Below are 23,904 nucleotides of genomic sequence, written 5' to 3'. Positions count from 1 at the left end.
GTATCATGAGGATACGGCTCATCCCAAACAGACACAACATTAATAAAAGAACAGAACTAACCAAAGGAACAAGGGAAGGAAGCGACAGATGGATAGAGAGAAACAGGCGTCTTGGCGCTCGGGTTCTTTTTGATATATTCCACCCTTCTGTTTGTTCTCTCCTCCTCACATTCCCTCATTTTCCCCCTGTTTTCCACTGTTCTGCTCTTCCACGGAGGCCCGAGCTGTAAACCGGAGGCAGAATGCGGTGGAGGTAATGGCCGCTCAGGGAAGGATAAAGGATGAGAGGAGGAGAGAGAGCGATCGTTTCGGAGACGTATTAATGCCATTAGTTTAGCGGTCCGGGTTTAGTTGGTCCTGAGAGGAAGAAAGACACAGAAAATGGGAGGGAGAGGAGGATGATTAGTGTATGATGATAGAATGAGAAAATTACTCACACTCTTTGTTTGCACTCGTATGACATTTGGGAGCACAAGAATGGTGACTCGTGTCTTATTCTGTTTTTTCGTTTCGATATACAGACACAAAATAAGAGGGAGAGATTGTGTGTCATTCTATCTATCTATCTATCTATCTATCTATCTATCTATCTATCTCTCTGTGTATCTATCGTTCTGTCATTCTATCTATCTATCTATCTATCTATCGCTCTGTCATTCTATCTATCTATCTCTCTATCTCTCTCTGTCATTCTATCTATCTATCTATCTCTCTATCTGTCATTCTATCTATCTATCACTTTGTCATTCTATCTATCTATCTATCTATCTATCTATCTATCTATCTATCTATCTATCTATCTATCTATCTGTCATTCTATCTATCTATCTATCTATCTATCTATCTATCTATCTATCTATCTATCTCTCTGTCATTCTTTCTATCTATCTATCTATCTCTCTCTGTCATTCTATCTATCTATCTATCTATCTCTCTGTCATTCTATCTATCTATCTATCTATCTATCTATCTATCTATCTATCTATATATCTGTCTGTCTGTCTGTTTGTCTGTCTATCTATCTATCTATCATCAGTTGGAGTGGTGGAGTGTATAGGTGGGTTTGGGGGCTGCAGGTCATTACGAGCACAAATAACACGGACAGTCATAAAGACATGGAGTGAAGGTGGAGGTGGAGGAAAGGAGTGAGGGATGGAGAGAGAAAACGAGGGAATTGTGTCAAGAATAATGATGGGCCAATTGAGAGCGCCTGCAAACAGATCCCTGTATTTCCGGCCATTCCCTCACTCAGCAGGGGCTCTCATTGTCTCCCGTAGAGATCACAACTGCACACACACATATACACGCACTGAAACATCAGCCATGTCCAGCTAACTTAGCACAATGGACATTTGTTCCATGTCTTGTATTTAAAGTGTGTGTGTAATCAAACCGGTTGTACCTTTCCAATCTGTGTTTCCCATTGCCCGTGAGCTATAGTGCACCTTCGTAAAGGAACAGTTCACCACCAAAATAACAATTCTTTATTATGTGAAACACAAAATGTAATTTTTTTTAATGAATCTTCAAACTGTCAATTACTAAACATACATACACTAAAAGTATACAATGACTACGGGCTGGCTGTCAAAAATAACATGAAAATAGTCCAAACAACTCCAACATTTCTTGTCTGTTGAAGCCATACAAATGATTTGAGTGAACTCCACAATTTCAATTAATTTAAAAACTTTTCACAATACAGTAAATATTGTTTCAAAGCAGCTTTCCAGCAAATGCATGTTTCAAATGTTGCAATCAAGAAGCCAGAAGTATTTATTCTAAGAAAATTAATTTCATTTGCCATTTCAAGCTAATTTGATGTCACCAAATTGCAACCAAACATGATGTGGCGATGGAGGGCAAGATTTTCATTGCAAAAATCCCTTAAATTAAAGCTCAAAGCTATCATATGTCTTCAGAATACCTCCCAAGTCATATGTTTACATTCATTTAGCGTTTTTTCCATGTTGAAGCTTGACAGCCTGTGTGTCAAAACAGCAGCTTGGACTTACAAAAGAAAGAAACTCCTACAGGTTTTTTTTACAGAACTTTTTTAAATACCCTATAGGCCTGGTTTCACTGACAGGGCTTAGACTAAGCCAGGACGAGGCCATTTAAGTAGTTTTATAAATGTTCCTTAAAAAAACATTCCTGATGTGCACCTTGAGACAAAACAAAGGCTCTGGTATATTTTAAGATATGTCAGTGCAAGTTGCTTTCAGTTAAAACAGCTCAAACATGCATTTTAGTCTGGACTAGGCTTTCGCCTCGTCTTTGAAACCAAGCAATAAAGTCTTTATATAGTAAGCCAGTTGACCTTTGAGAATGACCATGTGGTGGTTATCTAGCACATCTCTATTGTGAGGTTTTGTACTCGCTCAGGTTCTTCATCTTAAAGAGCCCAATCAAGCCACAGCGTTTAGATTGGCTTTCATTTCCCCTGCGAAATGCCTCCCACACGCCATAATCCCGTTATGTAAAGATAAATGACTAATATAGCCTCATAGATCCCACATCTATTAAAATGCTCTCTCAGCTGTTGTTCATAGAAGAGGCTAAATACTCGATGTGTAAAGCTGCAGCACATAAAGCACAGCTCATGTTTCCATGTGTAGAAAAAAAAGGTTATTTATTATGTTTTTTAAGAGAACATTTAGAGCTGCTGCTCCCTGGTGTGTCCTCTGAGTGTTTAACAGCTTTTAGGGCAAAAAAAATTGTAACGATAAACAACTTTCAGCAGCAAAAAAACGTTGCTGTATTAAGAATAATTCATGGTGAAGTCTCGTCTGCAAGTACTGTAAAGGCCTATTCACACAGAGGAAATATTCAGCATGGTTATTCACTAAAAAAAACAACAACTTTGAATTAAAAAACGGAGCACTTCTATGAAACTAAAGTTCTATAAACTTTGCCTGCTTATGGGAGGTTTTTCCAGTTTACTCTCCATGTGAATAGACCTTTTGTCTGCCATTTGTGTCACTTCTGCATTTCGTACTTGATGTGAACAGGACTTAATGCTGTATCCAAATACACATTTTTTCAACTCAACGGTCTGATGATTGTGGTTCACGTCTCCATTGCCAGACCACAGCGGCTGACCACCGGTTTACACATGCCAAAACGCGCATGTTTGCGGAAACCCAATCCACCTTGACTCACTGTGATCTGAGTCACTGGTCAGCGAGTTCAGAGAAAAGTCCAGTACTTTACAACATCCTTTATTACAACAACTTTATTCAGATTTCTGACAGTTTGAGTGAACACGGAGGGCTCTAATTGGTTCAGTCTGATCTGTTAAGGACATGAACAAGCCAATCAAGGGGTTAGATGACTGGTCCCGTTTAATTTGTTCCATTTGATTGGTTAAAGTCATTAACTAGCCCATCAGATGGCGAGGAAGAGGGAGATAGGCGATGCCAGAGGGCAGGATGTGGCTGCGCTAATGAACCCGCTACATCAGACTAATACTCATGTAAGTGTCAGAGGGCACTTCTCTGAGTCCACACTCCAATACGGGAACAAGTTAAAGGTGGTCATCTCACTAATGGGTGTCATCACCAAATGCGATCCAGAAAGTTTCCCTGACAAAAAGCACTGAACTTCAGAAAACTATGCTTAGCCAAGGGCCGTCAATTTACAGCAATATGTGACTTCCATCATTTTGCTTGAAGTTGCATGAAAATAGGTCATTTTTGATCTGTTCTTTTCAAACTGCCCTTTTTAATTATGATATTCAGAGCATAAATGTTGTTTTGTCACTTAAATGTGGTGTGACAGATTGCTGCATTGCTGAAACTAATTCAGTGTCCATAGCTTGTTAGTTAGCTAAAAAATGCTTATCAATAAAATCCTAAATATTAAATATATGCATTTTATTTTTACTTATTTTTTACCTGTTAGCAATGTATACTACCGTTGAATAGAAACCATGTAAGTTTAAAAAAAAAAAGTTCCGAAAAGTTCAAAAGAACAGCATTTAGTTGAAATAGAAATCTTTTGTAACAGCATAAAAGTCTTTACTGTCACTTTTGATCAATTTAATGCGTCCTTGTTGAGTGAAAGTATTAATTTGGATGGTAGTCTGTTAGAATAAATCTCTAACCTCTATTCAAAAATGCTTTAAGCGAAAGAGAAGTTTTTATGACAGCCCATAAATGACAGATAACATAAATTATTATATCTCTAAATAATTTATTACTGAGTCATAATGATTCAAAATGATGGAGCAGGTCACATATATATATGGAGTGTCTCTATAATACACCCAGCACAAAAAACGGTGCCTGGCACGACGTAAGTGTTTTTTGCTAGTTTCAGCCTGACGCAGTTATCATTTTCATGTCCTGTGCCACGTTGTTTGAATAGCAAATGCATTTGTGCGTTCATGGGTGTGCTGGTCTGAAAACAAGGTGTGTTCTGGCGCATTGTTGGCACGTTGATATTTTGAGGCAACAGAAATAGACTGCGCCATTGACCAATAAAAACTTGGTCTAAAGTCAATGGCGCAAAAATGTTTTTGTTATTTAAAGAGCGCGTTAGTAATATGCGCCTGTAGGCGGATCCACAACGCGCATACACTTTGTCCCGTCGATGGTCTGCTCAAGCGCTTTCACCTCGAGCACGAGCAGATCCATTTCCTCGCTAGAGAAGCGTTCAGTCTTTCTGCTGCAAATTCCACCATGTAAATAGCGAATCTGCCATGGCGCGAGCGCAACTGGCTTTTAAAGGGAATAGGAGATGAGACTCTGATTGGTTTATTGCATGTAAAGCCCAAAACACACCAATTACTCATTAAGAGAATAGGGACAACCCTTTTAGACCATGCACTGGGCGCGCCGACCATTTTCCCCATCATTAAACTAGCAAAAGTGGATTCGGATAAGTGCACTTAGACCATGCGCTTAAATCGTTAAAATAGGGCCCTATATATCTGGAATTGATCAAATTCTTCACTTTGTTTTGCAGGTGCTGGAAACAACACACATCCCAGAATTCCTCCCAGAAGTCCCGGTGGAGAAAACGGCCCCCTCCCTCCCTCCAACATCGCTGTTATCGCAGGTGCGGCCGGCGGTTCGGCTTTCCTCCTGCTCGTGACCGCCGTGATCTGCGTGGTGTGCTACCGGCGCCGACATGCCAAGCATTCAGAATCGCACCACCCTCCGCTCTCCCTGTCCTCCCTGACCTCGCCCAAGCGGGGCTGCGGTGGGGGCGTAGGAGGCGGCAACAACAACGGCTCCGAGCCTAGCGACATCATCATCCCGCTGCGGACTTCTGACTCCGCCTACTGCCCGCACTACGAGAAAGTGAGCGGGGACTACGGCCATCCGGTCTACATCGTACAGGAGATGCCTCCTCAGAGTCCTGCCAACATCTACTATAAAGTATGAGAACCGGAGACGACCTTACCGACAACATCCGCCAAGACCACACCCACCTTAAACGACTACCTAAACCACGCCCCACAAGCCCCGCCCCCCAGATTCTGCATCCCCGTAGATCCTTTTACCTTCACACGCATTTCTCCGACACACTAACCATTCCTGGTGGAGTGTGTCTGTGTGTGTTATCATTCCTCGTCACTCCCCCCAACTTCGGCCTTTTGTTGAGAGAGAGAGGATGTCCTGTTGTGAGGGCCTCCCTCTCTCTAACGTCCCACATGGGGAAAAGTTCTTAAAGCTAGAGAAAACCTCCTGGAGTGATTCAGACCAACTGAAAAAACATAGACTCCTTTTGTGGGAGGCGTTCTGGAGCACAAGCATCAAAACTTTTCCTGATGTACTTGCAAAAAACAGACTATAAAAACACAAAAAAGAAAAAAAGAAAAGGAAAACTTGTCCAAACCTACAAAGACAACACGTGAACTCTGACTTCGAATGCTACATCTACTCACAAATAGCAATCTAGTTTGTATTAAACTCCTTCGTGATGGGGGAGGGGCCATTAATTCAGCCAATCGTCACACAGGGCTGCAGTCACGTGATCTAGGACCCATGTGTTTGATTGGTGGAGTTGTAGTGGCGTGGAGAATCTTGTATATTTTAATAACGTGTGTATTTTGTGAGTGTGTAGGATAAATATTCCAACACTGCAGTCGCACACGCTGCGACCGGCGGGCTTCAATACAACTCGCAAGTGTTTTTGTGCGTGGATGAGTGTGTGATTGAGTACAGTGTTAGCGTGAGCAAGGGCGCGTGTGTTTGTTAGACTGTTTCAAAACCAAAACACAAAAATATGAGCGAACATCAAAAAAGTTTTTTTATCGCTTTCAACACATAGATTATAATTATATATGAATACTCCGTAAAATAATTTTTAGAATTTTTTTTTTCCATGTAAAGTTACAGTTTGCTAGGCCTAATTTTTGTTTTCCTATTTTTTTTATGACATGCTGACCTTGTTTCTTTCCCTTTTTGAGTTGTAAATTAATTTAATGCTTTTCATTGTGTTGCAGACACCAAGTTTGTTTGGTTCCCCCTCGTTTTCCTCTTTCCCAGGAGTCTCCTCCGTTCTACACATATATTTTTATAGCTCCTTGTACTCTGATGTAGTTTTGAAGCTAGACCTCGTTTGTGAATGTGTTGAGGTAGAACAATCCGAGAACGCTTTTTTTATTATTATTTTTAAAGACGCTTGGAAATAAGGGAAAAAAAACAGAGAGGAGGCAAGAATTGGAAGGGGGGTGAAATAAAAAGAAAAGAATGCGAACACCGCCTGTTGGGAAAGCAAACGCACGAGCGAGGAAACTTCTAGAACGACTGTGAAACTATGGAAGAATCACATTAAAAGAAAAAAATAGGGGAGGTGGAGGTGGAGGAAGAGAAGAAAAGTTTAAAGATGCTTACAGGAGGAAAGAGAGAGAGAGGTTTTTATTAAACTCGTCTGAAACTGTGGAAGAGGCAGATCTGGGCGCAGTGGTCTTCTGAGGTACAAAGAGACAGATGAGGGGAAGAAAGGAACTCATTCTCTCAGATGGACAACAGGATAGATGGACACACAGAATTACTCTTTTACAGACACACAGTGCTCTTTTTTGTTCACATGAAGTGAAGTGGAAATATTTCTAGACTCGTTTCAAATTCTTGAGTATCTGCGGGCTCGTCTCAATTTAATGTAGACGTGTTCGGACACACACACACACACACACACACACACACACACACACACACACTCGGAGATCGACTCAATGGCCATGGCACACAGAAAAGCTCTTGTAAAGAGATTTTCATCACACACACACACACACACACACACACACACACACACACACACACACACACACACACACACACACACACACACATACACGCACACCTCCAAATCTCAATCAAAAGCCATTCTGATTGGGCGTATATGCTGGTTACCCCAACAAACGCCATGATTAGCATTGTTCGTTCGCATTCTCTTTCTCTCCTCTCTTTGCCTTTCTCTCTCTCACACACACACAATCATTGCAGCTTTGTAACTAGCTGTGTGTTTATCTCAGTTAGTGCCAATGAAAATCTCTCTTAGGCCTGCAACATACTCTATGCAAGTATGTGAATGCAAACGCTCCTAGCACGTCGCTGCATCACGAAATGTGTCAGAACTCAATTACTAAGTGATTTTAAATGTGCCAGAATTCAATTGCATTCTCAATGTGGCCAATGTGGGCGCTATAGCAAGTATTAGCATAAACTGTCTTCTACGTTCAGTTTTCTCTGTCACGGCAGATCAATAGTTTGGGAAACAATGGCTGCATCCGAAATTGCATACTTCCCTTCTATATAGTAGATGAAAAACAGTATGTGACCAAAGAAGTATGTCAGAATTCACAGTACTCGTAAAAGAGTGGGCAAAAAGTTCACCGATGACCTACTTCACTTTACTATCCCATGAGGCCACAGGAGAGGATTTATGAATGGCAGTGAAGCGAGTGAATATGTTTATGAAACGCAACTGGTACGCAACGTAGGTCACATGATAATGACAACATAGTGAATGTAGTACATCCAGATTACATTCATACTACCAACACTCATGCTAGAACTTACTTTTTTAGCGGCTGTGAAATAATTACTTATTCAAAATAAGTACCTATTCAAGAGAGTATGCGATTTCGGACGCAGCCAATCTCACTAGGCTAGTTATATCATATAGTATGTACTATTTCTTCTGAAATTCAAAATGGCATACTAATAAGCTACTATTATGAGTGCAGACTTTTTCTAGCTTTAGCTAATTAGCAGAGAAAAATGAGCTATATGGAATGACATGCAGGGGGGAAAACAAAATATCTTATTAATATTGTGACCACAATTTCATTAAAAATGATGCAAATTAATAAAACATGGCCTCAAAATGAATAAGTCATAGGAAGAAATTCTAAATTCACTGCCACTTGTTTTGCATGTAATGAGCAGGGCTCCATAGTAAGAGTAGTAAGCTAGTGTGCTAGTCTGAAAACAGCTAAACTTTCTTCACGTTTGTTCAATGTGTTGACCAGGCATTAGCATCCGTGTTTGCATACTTGCGTTAGAATATGTTTCTGGCCTTAGGAGTACAAATTGTGTTCTTTTTCACTGCCATTGTCACAGTGTGTTTTGTATGCGTGTAAAAGAATGTTATCGCTAAGAAATACACCGCACACACGCACATAATAACAAGCCATTCATACCCAAATATGTTAGGGGTCTTATTTTGCAGATGTGATTTGTGACGTTGGGACTTGAACAATCTGTTACTGTTTTCAATCTGCCTAGAAAGCTTCAATATTTGTCTCTCAAAAAGCATTTAGTTTTGTATCACTCTGGTGCATCAAGACTGTGAGAAAAAAAAAAAAGACGACATTGTTTTCCTGTCACATTGATGTTTTCTTCTTACACGCAAATTTGGATTTTGTTACTTCAATATCAAGTTGCCTAAAATGTGGAGGTGTTTCATTTGTTCGGCGCTGTCGTATTCGTGAGCTGTTTCATACATATTTAAGCGTTCGGTTTCTGTTCGAATTCTGTTGCATTTACTAAAACAATCAGCGTAAGCCATGTCTCTGCCCCTGTGCACATGGACTTGGATACGTGTGTGTGCGTGCAGGTGTGCGTATATGTCCGAAACACACGTGGACATCGTTCGAAGACGGACCGACGTGGAAGGGGAACGTTCGAGGACACATGAGGAGACACGAACTCTCTCTGCTCACCATCCTCCCTTTTTTAGGTCTCGTTTATCGAACATCTGGCCCCAGAAAGGTCCATCTTCTGTCTTTCACATCGAGCGGTTCTTTGTGCACTTGCTTTCGCCACGAACGCTGGAACCAGTATTCTGTACGCAGACACAAGCGGGGACGGAACCACAAAGTGTGTATTTTTTTAGAGAACGCTTCAGTTGTGTGTACGTGTTTCTCTGTGCCAATAGCCAGCGGGTGGCGGCCACTTTAAAGAGCTCCATTCCTCTCCAGTGATGTGTTCAGACGTTTGTAAAACACCATATTTGTGTGTGATGTTTTCTTTTCTGTGTCCATTCCTCCATCTCCCCCCCCCCCCCCCCCCCCCTCACGACCCCTCTCTTGTTTTCCCTCCTGCATACATGCCTTTAAAAGGGTTAAACAACTAATACATTCCTTTGAAGAAATGTTGATTAAAAAACACAAAAAAAATCTTTACAATGCATTCTTGGATTTTCTTTACTGTGCTCGTGTTTGTATGCATTGAGTTTTGTGGAAATGCACTGAACATGAGAACAATTTAAAGGATAGTTTACCCAAAAATGAAAATTAAGACTTTCGTTCATCTTCAGAACACAAATGAAGATCTTTTTGATGAAATCTGAGGGCTTTCTGTCCCGCCATTGACAGCTACACAACTGACACTTTGACGCTTTAAAAAGTTAGTAAAACTAATCCATATGAATTGAGCAGTTTAGTCCAAATGTTCTGAAGACACTCGATCGCTTAATATGATGAACAGATTGAATTTAGGCTTTTATTCGCATATAAACATTCATCAACTCACACATCAGTTGTGGTAAACTGAAGCTCAAGCATGTTCACTTGACGTGCGAGAACCAATGAGGTTCATTCTCGTGTTACGCATCACGTTTGAGTTTCCTCAAGAACCAATGAGGTTTGTTTTCAGGTTTGGTAAGCAGGTTCGGTTGAGCTTCTGTTTATGTTCGCTGACCAATGTTTAGATGTGAATACAAGTCTCTTTATGAACTTTTTCAAGCGTCAAAGTGTCAGTTGCGTAGCTGTCAATGGAGGGACAGAAACCTCTCAGATTTCATCAAAAAGATCTTCATTTGTGTTTCGAAGATGAACGAAAGTCTTATGGGTTTGGAACGACATGAGGGTGAATAAATAATGACCGAATTGTCATTTTTGGGTGAACTATCTCTTTAAAGCCCTTCATTTTTCTTTCCACACTACCATCAGTCCTGGTATTTCATTTTCTATAAAGTAAAACACTGGCTTTTACAGTCACCATCCGTTGCCAGTAGAGCAATGAAAGTGTTCTTTAAGCACACAGAAATATATTTTCTCATATTATTTATTTAAGACTGTATCTGTCTTTCTCTTTTATTGCTATCCTTTAGATCCTTCTGTATGCTTTTCGAAAAACCATTCAGTTGCCAAAGCAACCACTGCCTTCTGGCAACAATTTCATATTTATGAAAACTCACGAAATCTGGTAGTGATTGTCCCCGCGAGGTTGGCGCGCAGTTACAGGTGATGCTGAGGCGAGGACCGTATTATTGGCCTGGGAATGCTTATGTCGTGCCCCAATCCTCTCATTGGTGTAACATGATTTAGGTGCGAAAGGGAAGGTTCTGGATCACAAGGGAGAGAAAGAAAAACATTTAAAAATGTCCTTATAGGCTTCTGCGGTCATCTTTTATTGTGTAATCATTTTTCTAAAATGAACTTGTATGCTATTAATGACCCAGAGGAATGTTTAATTGCCCAGTGTTTGCTCAGGGAATTTCTCAACTTATAATTTCTCAATGTTTTCTTTGGTTATAAAATGGCAATTGCTGACAAACAGTCAGCTGAGTGATAAAATTAATGTGGATTGCATAGCTCAGATGAATAGGTTTCAAAGAAGAATTTAACAAGAAAGGTTTGAGCTCATTTTATCTCATTGCTGTCTCTAAGTGGTTACTTTTTTTCCAGTTGAACACACAGGATTATTCTAACTAATATTAATTATGTGCTAAACTCTAAAACATGCTACATATAAATCCACAAAAAGGAAAAACACCAAATAAAGCTAAGCTTTCATTGAAAGATAGGCTATTGAATTTCATAACCATATTATTTAGAGAAAATGATTTTTTTTAAATAAAATTAAACTTTGATACAGTTTTAATTTGATTTTTTTTTTTCCCAATTAGACATCTTATTCAGTTTAATAGTTATTTAATGAATGCATCGACATTTATGTAAGTGATTCTCAACCTGCGGCCTTACAACCTACTGCAACAACATAGCATACACTTAAAAAAAAAAAAAAAAAAGCAAAATCAGTTTGAAATCTCACCAAAAGAATTTGTAGACTACAAGATCGGTCTGCTCAATTCAAACGCACCTGTATTAAAGTTCTATATTTTAATATATTTAAGAAACATGAATCACCTGTGTTGAATTTCCTTTCAATGTCCTCCGCGACAGGGATGATTACTCTGAACGAGGCTGTAATGTGATTGGTTATCAAGGCACACGTGATCCAAGTTAGCCGTTAGTCTTTCTCCCAAATCTGGTGCAAAATCTGATGTTCATTCATTGTGCTGCGCCTCGAGTCAAAGTACTAGGACATCGTGATCTCACAAGAACATCAGTGCCCCATTAATGTGAGTAGAGTACTGTGGTCCGTGAGATAAATATTATCTCCTGTGTTTCACAAGGACAATGACAGGTGAATGATAGCTGGTTGTTTTGATGGCGTCATTTTATTTGGCGCGCGACACTTGATCCTTTTTGATCTATACTAAATATTGTCAAGGAAGGCCAATGTCTCAGATAATAATATCAATGCTGTAATACCTCTGTTGAATGGATTTTTTTATTTGCAGTTTCTGAGGATCATAGCCATTAAAGCATTAGATTTGAAAGTTATCATCACAGGCCCAGCACGGTGCTAATTCTCAGACTTTTGATCTGCAATTTCATAACTGCAGTCAATCTTTTACACAAACCATTATAATTAAAAAAAATGTTTACACATATAATTTATAAATTCTACTACACACTACACATATAGGTCTTTGCCTTGTATAATTATGTATACTTATATTTGGGTTGGTCTGTCTGTCAAACTTACAAACATATGCTTGTAGTCTTTTTAATACACCTAACATGAATTAATACACATGATGCTTTCTTCCTGCCAACAGCTGTGCTTTTCTGTGAAGTAGAGCACAGTTTCAGTTGTGTTATTAAAGAAAAGAAGAAAAAAAAACCTCAAACTTGGCCTGGAGTGAAATCAATTAGGAGATAATCCTCTATAATCAGATTTGAACAGGTTTTGGCGGCAAGGCTAAAAATCCAGAAGACCGGCGCGCTTGACTTGAATGTCGCCACGGGAGCCTTAAGACGGCGTTGCTATGGGGACCCTCCTGAAGGTCAGAGAGAGCGAGATATGGTTTCCTAGCCGCCTGCAATTTGGCCATTTGAATAGCCGGCCGGTCATCTGCATATCAAATGCGCAAAATGAGCGATAGAGAGAAACAAGAGGAAAGGGAAGGATGAAGTACAGGCCACCTCCCCTTCGGTTTTCCTTTCTAAAGGCTGAGGTGAGGAAAGGTGAGGGCTGAAAGTCAAGTGTCTCTGATTGCACCTGTAGGTAGCGTGGACTGGAAGCGACTGATGAAAAGACGGGCCTTTAAGTCGTCACCAGGAACCCCTCTGCTTAATCTCTGCTTCGGTCTCAGCCACCACAGCTCTGATCTCTGACAGCGGCATTCTCTCTCTCTCTCACACTCCTTTCTTCTCCTTCTTTCGACATGTTCTCCTCCCTCTCTCTTTCTTCTCCTTCTTTCGACATGTTCTCCTCCCTCTCTCGATAAAGCCTTGCATTTTTTATGTTGTAGGAGAGAGAAAAACAAACTGGTACAGTTAATAATGGGGCCGATGACAAGTGCAGCTGGGCTGGCAAAAATGACGCTGATAAAGCAACAGAACTGGAGAGAGAGAGAGAGAGAGAGAGAGAGAGAGAGAGAGAGAGAGAGAGAGAGAGTCGTTAGAGGGTGTTCATTTCAGATGATTAATTTATTAACACGACACAAAATGATACCAGCTGAGTATCCGACACAATACAGTTCATACACCCACACAGTCTCATGTTCTCTCTACCACTTTACTTTCGCAAACCCCTCAGATCTATATGATAGCATCCGGAAACATCGCCGGGAGTTATGGGTAATCGTTTGCCCTTGGATATTCACACAGAAAATTGCATGGTGGTCCCATGATCTCATCCATCATTCATTCACGTTGTATCTAGAGTGTTTCTTTCATCTTTGATACTTTTGGTTTCTTTTGTTATTCGAGTCGAGGAGAAATCAAAATTGTCCTTTTACCTCAAGTGTCTGGTCTTCTTTGGAACAACGTGTACTCAGTGATCAGTGGTTCAAAATAAGTAAAAGTCTTGCTCTGTCTCTAAACGTCTTTCCTTTTCGTCTGATGTCACTAAGGCTGGTGTTTAGGCTAATAGCTACAAGTTAGACATGGCTCTAGGCTATTATTTAGCATTTTTATAATCTTGCCAAGCAGTAATTTAAAACTGGTTACAGTCTAAAGCGTTCCTGGAGCTCAGGTACACTGTAAAAAAAAAAGAAAAAAAAGAGTTGTTTCAACTAGTGTTTGTGCTGCCTTAAAATCTTAAGTTAAGTCAACTTAAAATGTGAATTCGTGCTAATTGACAACTTGGATATTTGAGTTGAGTTGACTTAACATTTTAAGGCAGCATGAACACTTACTTTGGTTGCACTTTATGTGAACTTGCGTGTACTTACAGTGTACTTACCTGAGAAAGTACAGGTAATATAAGGTAACTACAGGGGTTAAGGTTAGGTTTAGTAAGGATTCAGGTTTAGTACCTAGTTATTACCAAAGACTATAGAATAACACAAGATGCGTCACTCGTATTGTTTTGAATGGGGAAAAGTGCATGCGCATTAGCTTGATCCAGTCTGAATTAATGTCGTTTCTGTCATGATTCGAGCGTTTAGAAGCAAAATTTATTAGACAGTTAATGTCAGATTTCATTGATGATTTCAAATATGAAATTTAATCGTAAGCTTGGCGACCATTTTTGGTGTTTCCCCATTCAAAGAGATAGGAGCTGCACTTGCACGCCCGCAAGGCGTTTCAAAGATGGCCGCCGGGACTTTGGTTATTACCCAGTTATTGAAATGATAAAATCAAGTGTAAAATAAAGTGGTACCCTTACTTTTTTAAGTTGAAACAACTGTTTTTTTTAACAGTGTAGCAATACCCCAGTTATGGGTTTAAGTCTCCGAGAACTCATGCACTAATAAAATGTGTTCCTTAAATGCACTGTAGATCAATTTATGTAATTGCATAAATGTAAAGGTTACAGCAGAGGCTGAATACATCAATATGCTCTCGAGGGTGAACTTGACCTTCATTCTGCACATCTTGTGTCCCAGTTGGTAGAGGCTCAAATAAATATGGCCTGATTCCTTGGACGAAAACTCAGGGGCCGTTTACACAACACTGTTTTCAACTAAAAACGGAAAACTTTTTATGCGTTTTAGCCATTCATTTACATGACAATTTCATTTTGGAGGCCTGGGGGTTTCAAAGCCAGTTATTGTCAACATGTAAATTACACAAACGTGAATTTGTGAAAACGTTGACATCATGAGCATGCGTGTTACTTTTTCAGTCTATAGACGTGTAGTGTTTCATTACAAAGTGACATCGCCAACTACTGGCCTGGCATGAATAATACAGCGTTTTAGTCGTGGATCCGTGTGAACGGGGATCGCTTTGACAGCGTTGTCATCTGTACGCGAAAAACTATTTTTAGTACATCATCGTCATGTAAACATACCATTAATCCTTTATGATTAATGTCAGAATTAACATTCTGGTATTAAACACCCACTTTTCAAGGTCCAGTCCAGGATAGAATACAGTTTTTCCTTGTTGCACACTAATGTTTGGGGTCAGTAAGATTGTTTTTCTCTGAGATAAATCTTTTATTCAGCAAGGACACATTAAATTGATCAAAAGCAACAGTAAAGACATTTGCAATGTTACAAAAGATTTCTATTAAATGCTGTTGAAATTTCTATTCATCAAAGAGTGGTTTGTGGAATACTGAATGGTTTCCACAAGAGTATTAAACAGCACAAATGTTTTCATCATTGATATTAAATGTTTCTTGAGCAGCAAATCAGCAAATCAATGTGACACTGACGACTGGAGTAAAAGGATGATGAAAAATCAGCTTTGCATCAAAGGAATGAATCACATTTTGAAAATAGGAATCGGTTTTTTATATATATATTTCACAATATTACTGTTTTTACTGTATTTTGCTATCAAACTTTAGTCACAATGAACGAGTGAAGGGATTCAGAAGCCAACAGAACTACTTTCCCCCCCCTTTTTATCTGTTATTGTTTGTTATCTGTCATTCTGTATGTTCACATAAAGTTTGTCTGTTTCTAAACCCTATTATCATGTAGTATCTTTCAGGTTGGACAGGAGGACACTGCCTCTAGAGCGTCCGCTTAGCATGCGGTTTCTAAACCAAGCGTCCATCTCACGGCCCAGCAACCTGTTTTGATGCCCAGTGACCTGAGGTCAGTCTCACCCTGCTTTAACACTTCAACACCCTGAGATAGCACAACAACAACAACAAAAATCAATACGGCCTCCGTCTGGAGGGATTTCTTCATTTTTTTTTTCAAGTCTCACAGGAAAAGTGTTCAATTCTGTGGGGTTTCGTTAACACTGGAAAAAGATGTCACGGGAAAACGGGACAAAATCATTAGTCGAGTGGACATGCGCAAACGCGCACAGCCTCGCAAACAATAAGACAATAACGGACCCCACAAAGCCTCAAAATTCAATTTGAAAAGTTTTCTCAAAAATTCCCCGAATGATAAGAGTCCTTCAGCAGCAGAATAGCTGCCCTGTTCTTCTCCCCGCCCTCACTCGCTCTTTCAGCCCAGAAAAGAGGAAAAAAGTAAAAATGAATCCGCCACCTCCCTCACTCCCCCACTTACTCTCTTTTTAAGACGCACACACACACTCCCGTTGCTTTATTGAGGCAGCTGCACCCTTTGACCTCTGTGCTTGTGGAATGTGCGTGTAGTATGTGTGGGTGTGTGTGTGTGTGTGTGAGGCAGAAAGAACGGCGGGGGTCTCTTTTTCTCCATACAACAAAGGCTGTCGGATCGACAATAGAGTGGCAGAATAGAGTGTGTCCAGAGGGCCAATGAGTCGTGCTAGCTTGCTAAACCGGCGAGGGCGACGGAGAGAGAGTGAGAGAAGGGAGAAATAGAGTTTCAATTAAAAAAAGAAGAGAAAAAGAGATGAGGGATATTTGTTTTGTCTGGGCACATTCATAAATATACGACTTGCGATGCCAAGGGAAGCAAATAGATGGGCTCATGTTCGGTTCTGGAATTGTGTGTGTGTGTGTGTGTGTGTGTGTGTGTGTGTGGGGCCCAGTACACACAGCAGGAGTGTGGGCCCAGTGACTCATTGCTGCAAATGACATCAGCAGTGTCAGCTTCAAATACTGCCAAATGCTGCATTCAGAGAAGGAATGTGTGTGTGTGTCCAGGTTGTGCAGCTGGGCCAGAGACAGACAAAGGTGTTCCGTCACGCTTTGCCTCAAAATGTGTGTTTTCAGGAGATGTGGGGGCAGCTCTGTGATTTTCTTTTCGATCCTCTCTCACACACACACACACACACACTTGGCTTTATCGATCTCTGTGGTGGAGGCAGATATATATGTCTACCATCCAGGAGTGTGTGTGATGTGATTTACTTTAAGGTCCTGTTTTGGTCAGAACCTAAATCTCTTCAGCCTAGCTGAACTGAACCTGGCATTTCCTTCATATATTCTGGTGGCAGCCTTAAAAGGAGAGTTCACCCACAAATGAAAATTCTGTCATCATTTACTCACTCAGACAGTTGACGGTAGCCATTGATTTCCGTAGTATTTTTTTTTCCTATTATGGAAGTCAATGGCAACCATCAACTGTCTGGTTACAAACATTCTTTAAAATATCATCTTTTGTGCTCAACAGAAAAAAAGAAACTCATACAGGTTTGAACAACTTGAGGGTGAGTATGTGATGAGAAAATGAACATTTTTGGGTGAACTATTCCTTTAAGGTCTCCGACCCCTAAAGATTACTTGCACTTTTATGTTTAAAAACTAACAGATAGTGGCCTACATAAATGTAGATTGGCATAAATGTACGCTACCGTTCATAAAGTTTGAGGTTGGTATACGTGTTTTTTCTTTTCTTTTTTTGAAAGCAAGGATGCATTGGAATGATCAAACGTGACAGTAAAAACGTGTTACAATCAATTACATTTTTCAAATAATTTATTTTTATTTTGAACTGTCTATTCATCAAAGAATCCTATTCACAAATGTATCACGGTTTCCATAAAATATTAAACAGCACAACTGTTTTCAACATTGATAATGATAAGAAATGTTTCTTGAGCAGCAAATCAGCATTCGTTATTAAAATGATTTCTGAAGGATCATGTGACACTGAAGACTGGAGTAATGATGCTGAAAAATGATTCCATCACAGAATAAATGAAGTTTTAAGTTATATTAAAATAGGCAACAGTTATTTTAAATTATAATAATTCACAATATTAGGCTACTGTTTTTACTCTATTTCTGATCAAATAAATGCAGCCTTACTGAGCATAAAAGCCTTCAAAAACTTTTTAAAAATCGTATGCACTCAATACCTTACCTGCAGTTATCATGATCCAGAAATAATGTTTTTCTTTCTGACTACATAATAATGAAAACATATCCCCAAGTCCCTATTGCCAAATGCAGAGGTGGCACAGAGGCCCCTCTGAAGTAGCAATTAGGTATCTTTACCCAGACTGTTTAATGATGCTCAGAGGTGGCACAAGTGCATTTACACAGCAATTATAACTGTATACTTTTATACTAGAAGCTGAGGTGGCTCAGAGCAGGCACAGTTTAGTTTGTGATTGCTTAGAAAAGTAATCGCACACCTCTCTCGTCAACTTGACACATGCTTTGAGGTATCACTCCTGTCTGTAGCATCAATGCTATTGAACGAGTTATACGCCAGTTTAATGCTTATGGTTATGGATTTGTTCCAATCCCCATGCATCACTAGTAATGATTTAAGGGAACAGTTTTAATGTCATTTATCAGTTCAAAGCATGTTTTTGTTTGTCTCTTTAACAAAACAGGTGGTCTCTGTGTAACACCCCCTCCTTCCCTTTTCATTTTGATTTCAGTCACTCCATCCCCTCCTCCTCTCTCTCTCCAAACAATGCTTGAAGGACGGTCTCTCTCGTCCACAAGCACAAACTCTCCCAAACTCCGCTCTGTTTTTTCCCCGACTCCCATCTACCCCGTCACCCCCCCCACACACACACACACTGCTCACGCAGCAGCTGCCAGGCTTCTTTGCAGGGAAAATGATGCATGTCCAAAAACAACTGATCGCACTTTTTTTTTTTTTTCCAATCGTAACTACACCCCCTGTACACCTCCATCCACTCCTAATTTGTTCATTTTCAGCATTCCAGTCCGCGAGGGTCCGGGGCTGTGCAGGGTCCCTGAACAGTATAATGTGTCTCTCTGTCTCCTTCACACACAGTTATAATACTAAACTGGGCTTCAGTCCTGTGTGCTGACAGACACGGATATTTCAGGAGGGAGGCTGAGCATTTAAACATACTATTACTGAATGTCCATTGAATTTAAAAAGGATAATTCATCCCAAAAGTGAAAATTCTGTCACCATTTACGCACCCTCATTTCATTCCAAACCTGTATGAATTTCCTTTTTCTGTGGGACACAAAAGAAGATCTGTCTACACAAAGAAAGTCAATGGGGTCCAATTTTTTTAAGGCTCCAGGTTTGCTTTTTTGTTTGTAGGCCTGCACAATTTTGCCAAACATTTAGTGATATTATATCAATTTGTGTAGAAAAGAATATAATAATAAATGAATAGTTATTATTATTATTTATTTTTTATGATTATTTATATACACTATAAATAAAATATATACATACTGTATAGAGTATACACACACACAGACATATTTGTATATATATAAACAAACTTTTATGTTAGACTTTAATTTATTTGTATGATTTTTTTGTAATACATCTGTAAAATTCCAATAGAAATATTTACAGCTGTCTTAATTCTCTTTCAAATATTACACCATCAAGCTTGTATTTTGGAGGAAAACCGCAGAGAGCCCTTAAAAGCTTTTCTTCTTTGACAACCAATTTATAAGCGTTTCTCATTAAAATTGTGGGAAGATGGTTGGCGCATGTTGCCTTCCCAAATGTACTTTATAAGCGACCCAAACTCAGAGCAGATGCAGAGATTAGTCTGATACGCTGAAAACACCAGATCACGAGCTGCTTGCGTGTAAAAGAACACAGCGCAGTTATCAAATCGCAAAGGATGGCGCTGAGCCACATCGGGATTTCGGTTTTATTAAGATTAATTGTTTAGCCCTGCCTTTGATTTTCATTGCATGGACAAAAACGGTAGAGTAAATGACAGACTTCTCCTTTTTTGGCGACCTATCACTGGAATGAATTTTTGGTACTGGTCTAGTTGGTGTACTAGTATAGCAATGAGTGACTAGGCTTACTAGTTGAGTAGCCTGATAGGAAAACCTGGTCCTTTCAACAGTGAACAGACAGATGGAGATGGAGAGAGAGAGTTTGGATAGCTACTAAACACTCCAAGATGTTTGAACGCACTTCTGGAGACATAATATTCAGGGGTACATACTTTCATAGTGTGTAGCTGCACACACACGCTCACACACAGACTAAGATTTGCCGCCACACAAGGGAATCCCCTTTGAGACCTCAGCTTCATTATGATCTGGCTTACCTCAGCATAGACTGGAGTGTGAGCTCTTTGTTGGCTCTGTCAGGGAGCAAGAAAAGGAGAGGGAGAGTGATAGAGAAAGCTCACAACCGTGTCAGTATTGAACACTCAGGCCTGTCTGTGAAACCTATCCCTCCCATTTTTCCGTGCGCCCCCTTTTCGAGCCCCTCTTCTGCACTACTGGAGCTAAACTCTTTTTTGTTTTTATTAATGAATGCCGTGCTGTCACCCGTCTGCTGACACATGTAATGCTCACATTCATCCATGTACCCGACTGGCAGGGAACACACACACACACAAGTGCACGCACACATGCCCCCCGTGTGGTTGTGACCTCATAACCTTGTTGTCATGCAGTATCCATCTGCCATCAGGACACAACAGGACAGAGGGAAAGTGTAAGACAGAGAGGAGACTGTCAAATGTCAGGCCCTCCCTCCATTCTTACTTGTGAAAAACACTAATGACTTTTCCTTTCTCTTCCCCAGCCAATACTTTTCATTAGGACGGCCATTACTGACTCATACTCAGTCATTACTTGCTCGCCACTTTCATTTTATTGGCATATTTATGTTTTACTACAGTTGTGAGTAATTAGTCGGTTGCTGAAATGTGTTGTGGGATTACTGCATGACTCTGGATAAATTGAGAATCACGATTTTTTTTTGTTTCAAACAGAGATCACGATTCCGAACTAAACAAAATAACGTAATTTACCAGAGGTTTTGACTAAATGTTAATTGCTGCAGCCTACTGAAAATGTTTAATTAATCTGAATGAATTGCTTTTTTTTTTTTAAACAATGAATGATTCAATGACTCACTCATAATTAAATACTTCACTTGTTTCATTACTGGATGAATCAGCAATCTGTTGTATGAATAATTCAATGACAAATATTCTTCAAAACATTCTTCTAAACATCTTTTGTGTTCCAGCAGAAAGTCAGTCATAGGGTTTTGAACATGTGCAAAGCTGGATTACGGATCGAGCCAGTGGGCCCAACGCCCCAGGACCTCGGACTGCCAGGGGCCTCCAAAGCCTCAGGCTGCGCGCCCCAATACTGCCAAAGTAAGCTGAACACCAGGGTCCTCACAGCACAAGGCCAGCAGACATTCCCTCATTTCAGTAGGATATAAAACGAGCTGTGAGTACCATGTGCCAAACACGTCTCAGCTCATTGTCACTCATGTCTATAGAATATATTTTTTCCTTTGTACACATAATGTGTGTAGCCCTGCGTATCATACTATAGATCTTTTCAAAAGGGTTACTGCTACTTTAATGATGTATATGTTAGCTTAATGTAATGCGTACTCTATCCAGTGCCTGATTAGAAAACTCAGAAAATCTCTTTATGATGCTATGTCGTCTGAACTGTTATATGTCCATTAGTATCTTTTACATGTACTACTGCTCATAAGTTTGTTATCGCCACAATTTTTTTATGTTTTAAGTCTATTATTATGCCCATTAAGGCTGCATTTATTTGATCAAAGATACAGTAAAACAGTAATATGGTGAAATATTATTACAGTTTAAAATATCTGTTTTCTATTTTAATATATTAAAAAATTTAATATACTCCTGTGATGCAAAGCTACATTTTCAGCATCATTACTACAGTCTTTAGAGTCACATGATCATTATTGAAACCGAAATCTTTTGTCACATTATACATGCTTTTACTGTCACTTATGATCAATTTAATGCATCTTTGGTGACTCTAAACCTTTAAATGGTATCTAGTGTATAGTCTTATATAACTGAAGCTATAGGTTGTGAAATCAATTGTTTTTTAGTGTTGTTTTTTTGTTAGCTTCTGATTTGCAAGATGGCCACTCAGCATACTAGCAGTTAGCCTTGTAGCTTATCCAATAACCAATGCAAATGATATGTTTTTATACAGGTTTTTTTGTTTTGTTTAATCAGGCATTACAAATGGCTACCCTATGGGGGTCCAAGGCATACTCGATTGTTCATGACGCAGGCCCTGAACATGAGTGTAAGTAAATGACAACAGAATTTTGTGTGATCTGTTCCTTTAAAAGTGGATTTAAAGCATGTATAAGATTTGGGTTGAGCATCTGAGTCGCAGAGATAGTGAGTGCAAGATCTCATATGTACTCGGCTAACCCATAAGATCATTTAACGGTTCGGGCAGATGTGTCAGTGATAGTTTGACAGTAGCAGTCCTAACCCAAAATCTCACACTGGATTTGGAAGAGTTCCTTTGCACAGTGTGCCGGTATTACACGTCATAAATAACTATGCGTCCTTTCCGTGACACATTTATTTGTTGAAATTTGTATGATTCATAATGTGGAAACAGTGTTTGTAATGAACTGCCTTTTGATAAATTTTAATTAAATCCCATTAAACCCGGCGCTTTGTCGCATGTGTAAAAGGCTGCTGACAGTAGTTAATTAGCCTGTTTAAGTGCAGCTCGCTTTTATAATGCATTTTGCTTTGTCATCATCCCGTTTTCCCCTGTAATTAGGCGTGACAGTGCGAGAGATGCGACGTGAGGGCCGGGAAGCATGATCACTAGATGGAGTCAGGTACGTGTGAGGATTGGAGAGTTTTTTTTTTCTTTTACGGGCGCCAAGAGATTACCTTACTGAGTACATACTACCATACCATGCATTATATTTCCTCCTCCAAGCATAACCCCCACCGCCTACCTAATCCTCCTGCACTCCCTCTCTCCTTTCCCCCATCTTCCCCACGCCTCCCAAAAAACTCATTTCCTCTCGCGCCTCGAGCAATGTGTGCTGCGCTAATTGCGCTAAGGTGGTGCGGCGCTTTGGTTTGTGTTTGTGTGCAAAATGTATTATAATCGCTGTGTCGGTAATGTGTGTATTTGCGCGTGTCCGCTCAGCTAGGCATCCTTCCAGGGCTTCCTGTGCCACCTGGGCATCTTAAAGTCTGCCAGTCTGTCGGTACGGGAGACCCAGCTGGACCGAGGGCTGTGAGGGTTTGTTGGTGGAATCAGTAATGAAGATTTAGAGCCAAGAACATTAGCCGTCTTGAGTCTCAGACCCACCCAAGAGCCCCTAGGGTGCTCAACCTTGAGCTTGTTGCCCTCTATGTGTTCGTGTCTCCAATTGTTCATGGCGAGATACATTTGTGTGCATGTGGAGACTTGTTTTGTTATTGCAAATGTTTATGTGGGTCCTTGAGTTTCATGTAAGAGAGATTTGACATGCCATATCCTTTTTTAATTTTGGAATGCAGCTGCAATTATCATCTTACACCTTCTCGTTCATTAGATACGTGTGTGGGTAATAAAGGTATGCGCTGTGGTTACTGTGGAAGGTGTGAAGGTGCTCTAAGCCATTCCAGACTCACCGCCAGTGAAATTCTATTGAACTTGATTCTGGCATGAAATGCACAATGTTTAGACTGGAATACTAGTTTACTGCATAATGCACAGTATATACTGTATAGACCTTAGTCAGGCTAATGCAGATTCTTGGCAAAAATTCCATAAAACAGTTTTGGAAGTTGTGAGTTTTTGAACCTTACGATCTTTATACTGTGCATGGCATTGTAAAGACTTTGAAGGGATAATTCGCCAAAAAATTTCAATTCTGTCATCATTTACCCACCCTCATGTTGTTCCAAACCTGTATGAATTTATTTCCTGTTGAACACAAGAGATGATATTTTGGAGAATGCTGGTAACCAAACCCCATTGACTTCCATAGTATTTTTCCATGTAAAATTCAATATGGCGTCTGCCCTGACTAAGGTGTAAATTCCCTACTATTCAAAAAAGGCATGTGAAGCAG

At 39.9% G+C, this 23,904-nt stretch overlaps 1 protein-coding gene and 1 long non-coding RNA gene across 2 annotated transcripts in view; one reads left to right on the top strand and one right to left on the bottom strand.

Moving 5' to 3' along the window:
* Nucleotides 1–6,816, top strand: part of efnb3b (ephrin-B3b) — an 84,719-nt gene extending 77,903 nt beyond the window's left edge. The window contains exon 5 of the mRNA XM_079867723.1: nucleotides 4,969–6,816. Coding sequence (XP_079723849.1) covers nucleotides 4,969–5,390 — 422 coding nt within the window. The 3' untranslated portion in view covers nucleotides 5,391–6,816. The remainder of the gene's footprint in view (nucleotides 1–4,968) is intronic.
* On the bottom strand, nucleotides 156–11,666 carry LOC307156399. Its single transcript, XR_013820705.1, has 3 exons — nucleotides 11,609–11,666; nucleotides 10,657–10,803; nucleotides 156–357 (listed from the first exon to the last, which is right to left on the bottom strand). It is a non-coding gene; the product is annotated as an uncharacterized lncRNA (long non-coding RNA).
* Between the last annotated feature and the right edge of the window lie 12,238 nt (nucleotides 11,667–23,904).

This window comes from Squalius cephalus, assembly GCF_949319135.1.
Source record: "Squalius cephalus genome assembly, chromosome: 3".
NCBI lineage: Eukaryota > Metazoa > Chordata > Actinopteri > Cypriniformes > Leuciscidae > Squalius > Squalius cephalus.
The sequence above is the reverse complement of the archived record's forward strand: the minus strand, read 5'-3'. Positions and strand labels throughout refer to the sequence as shown.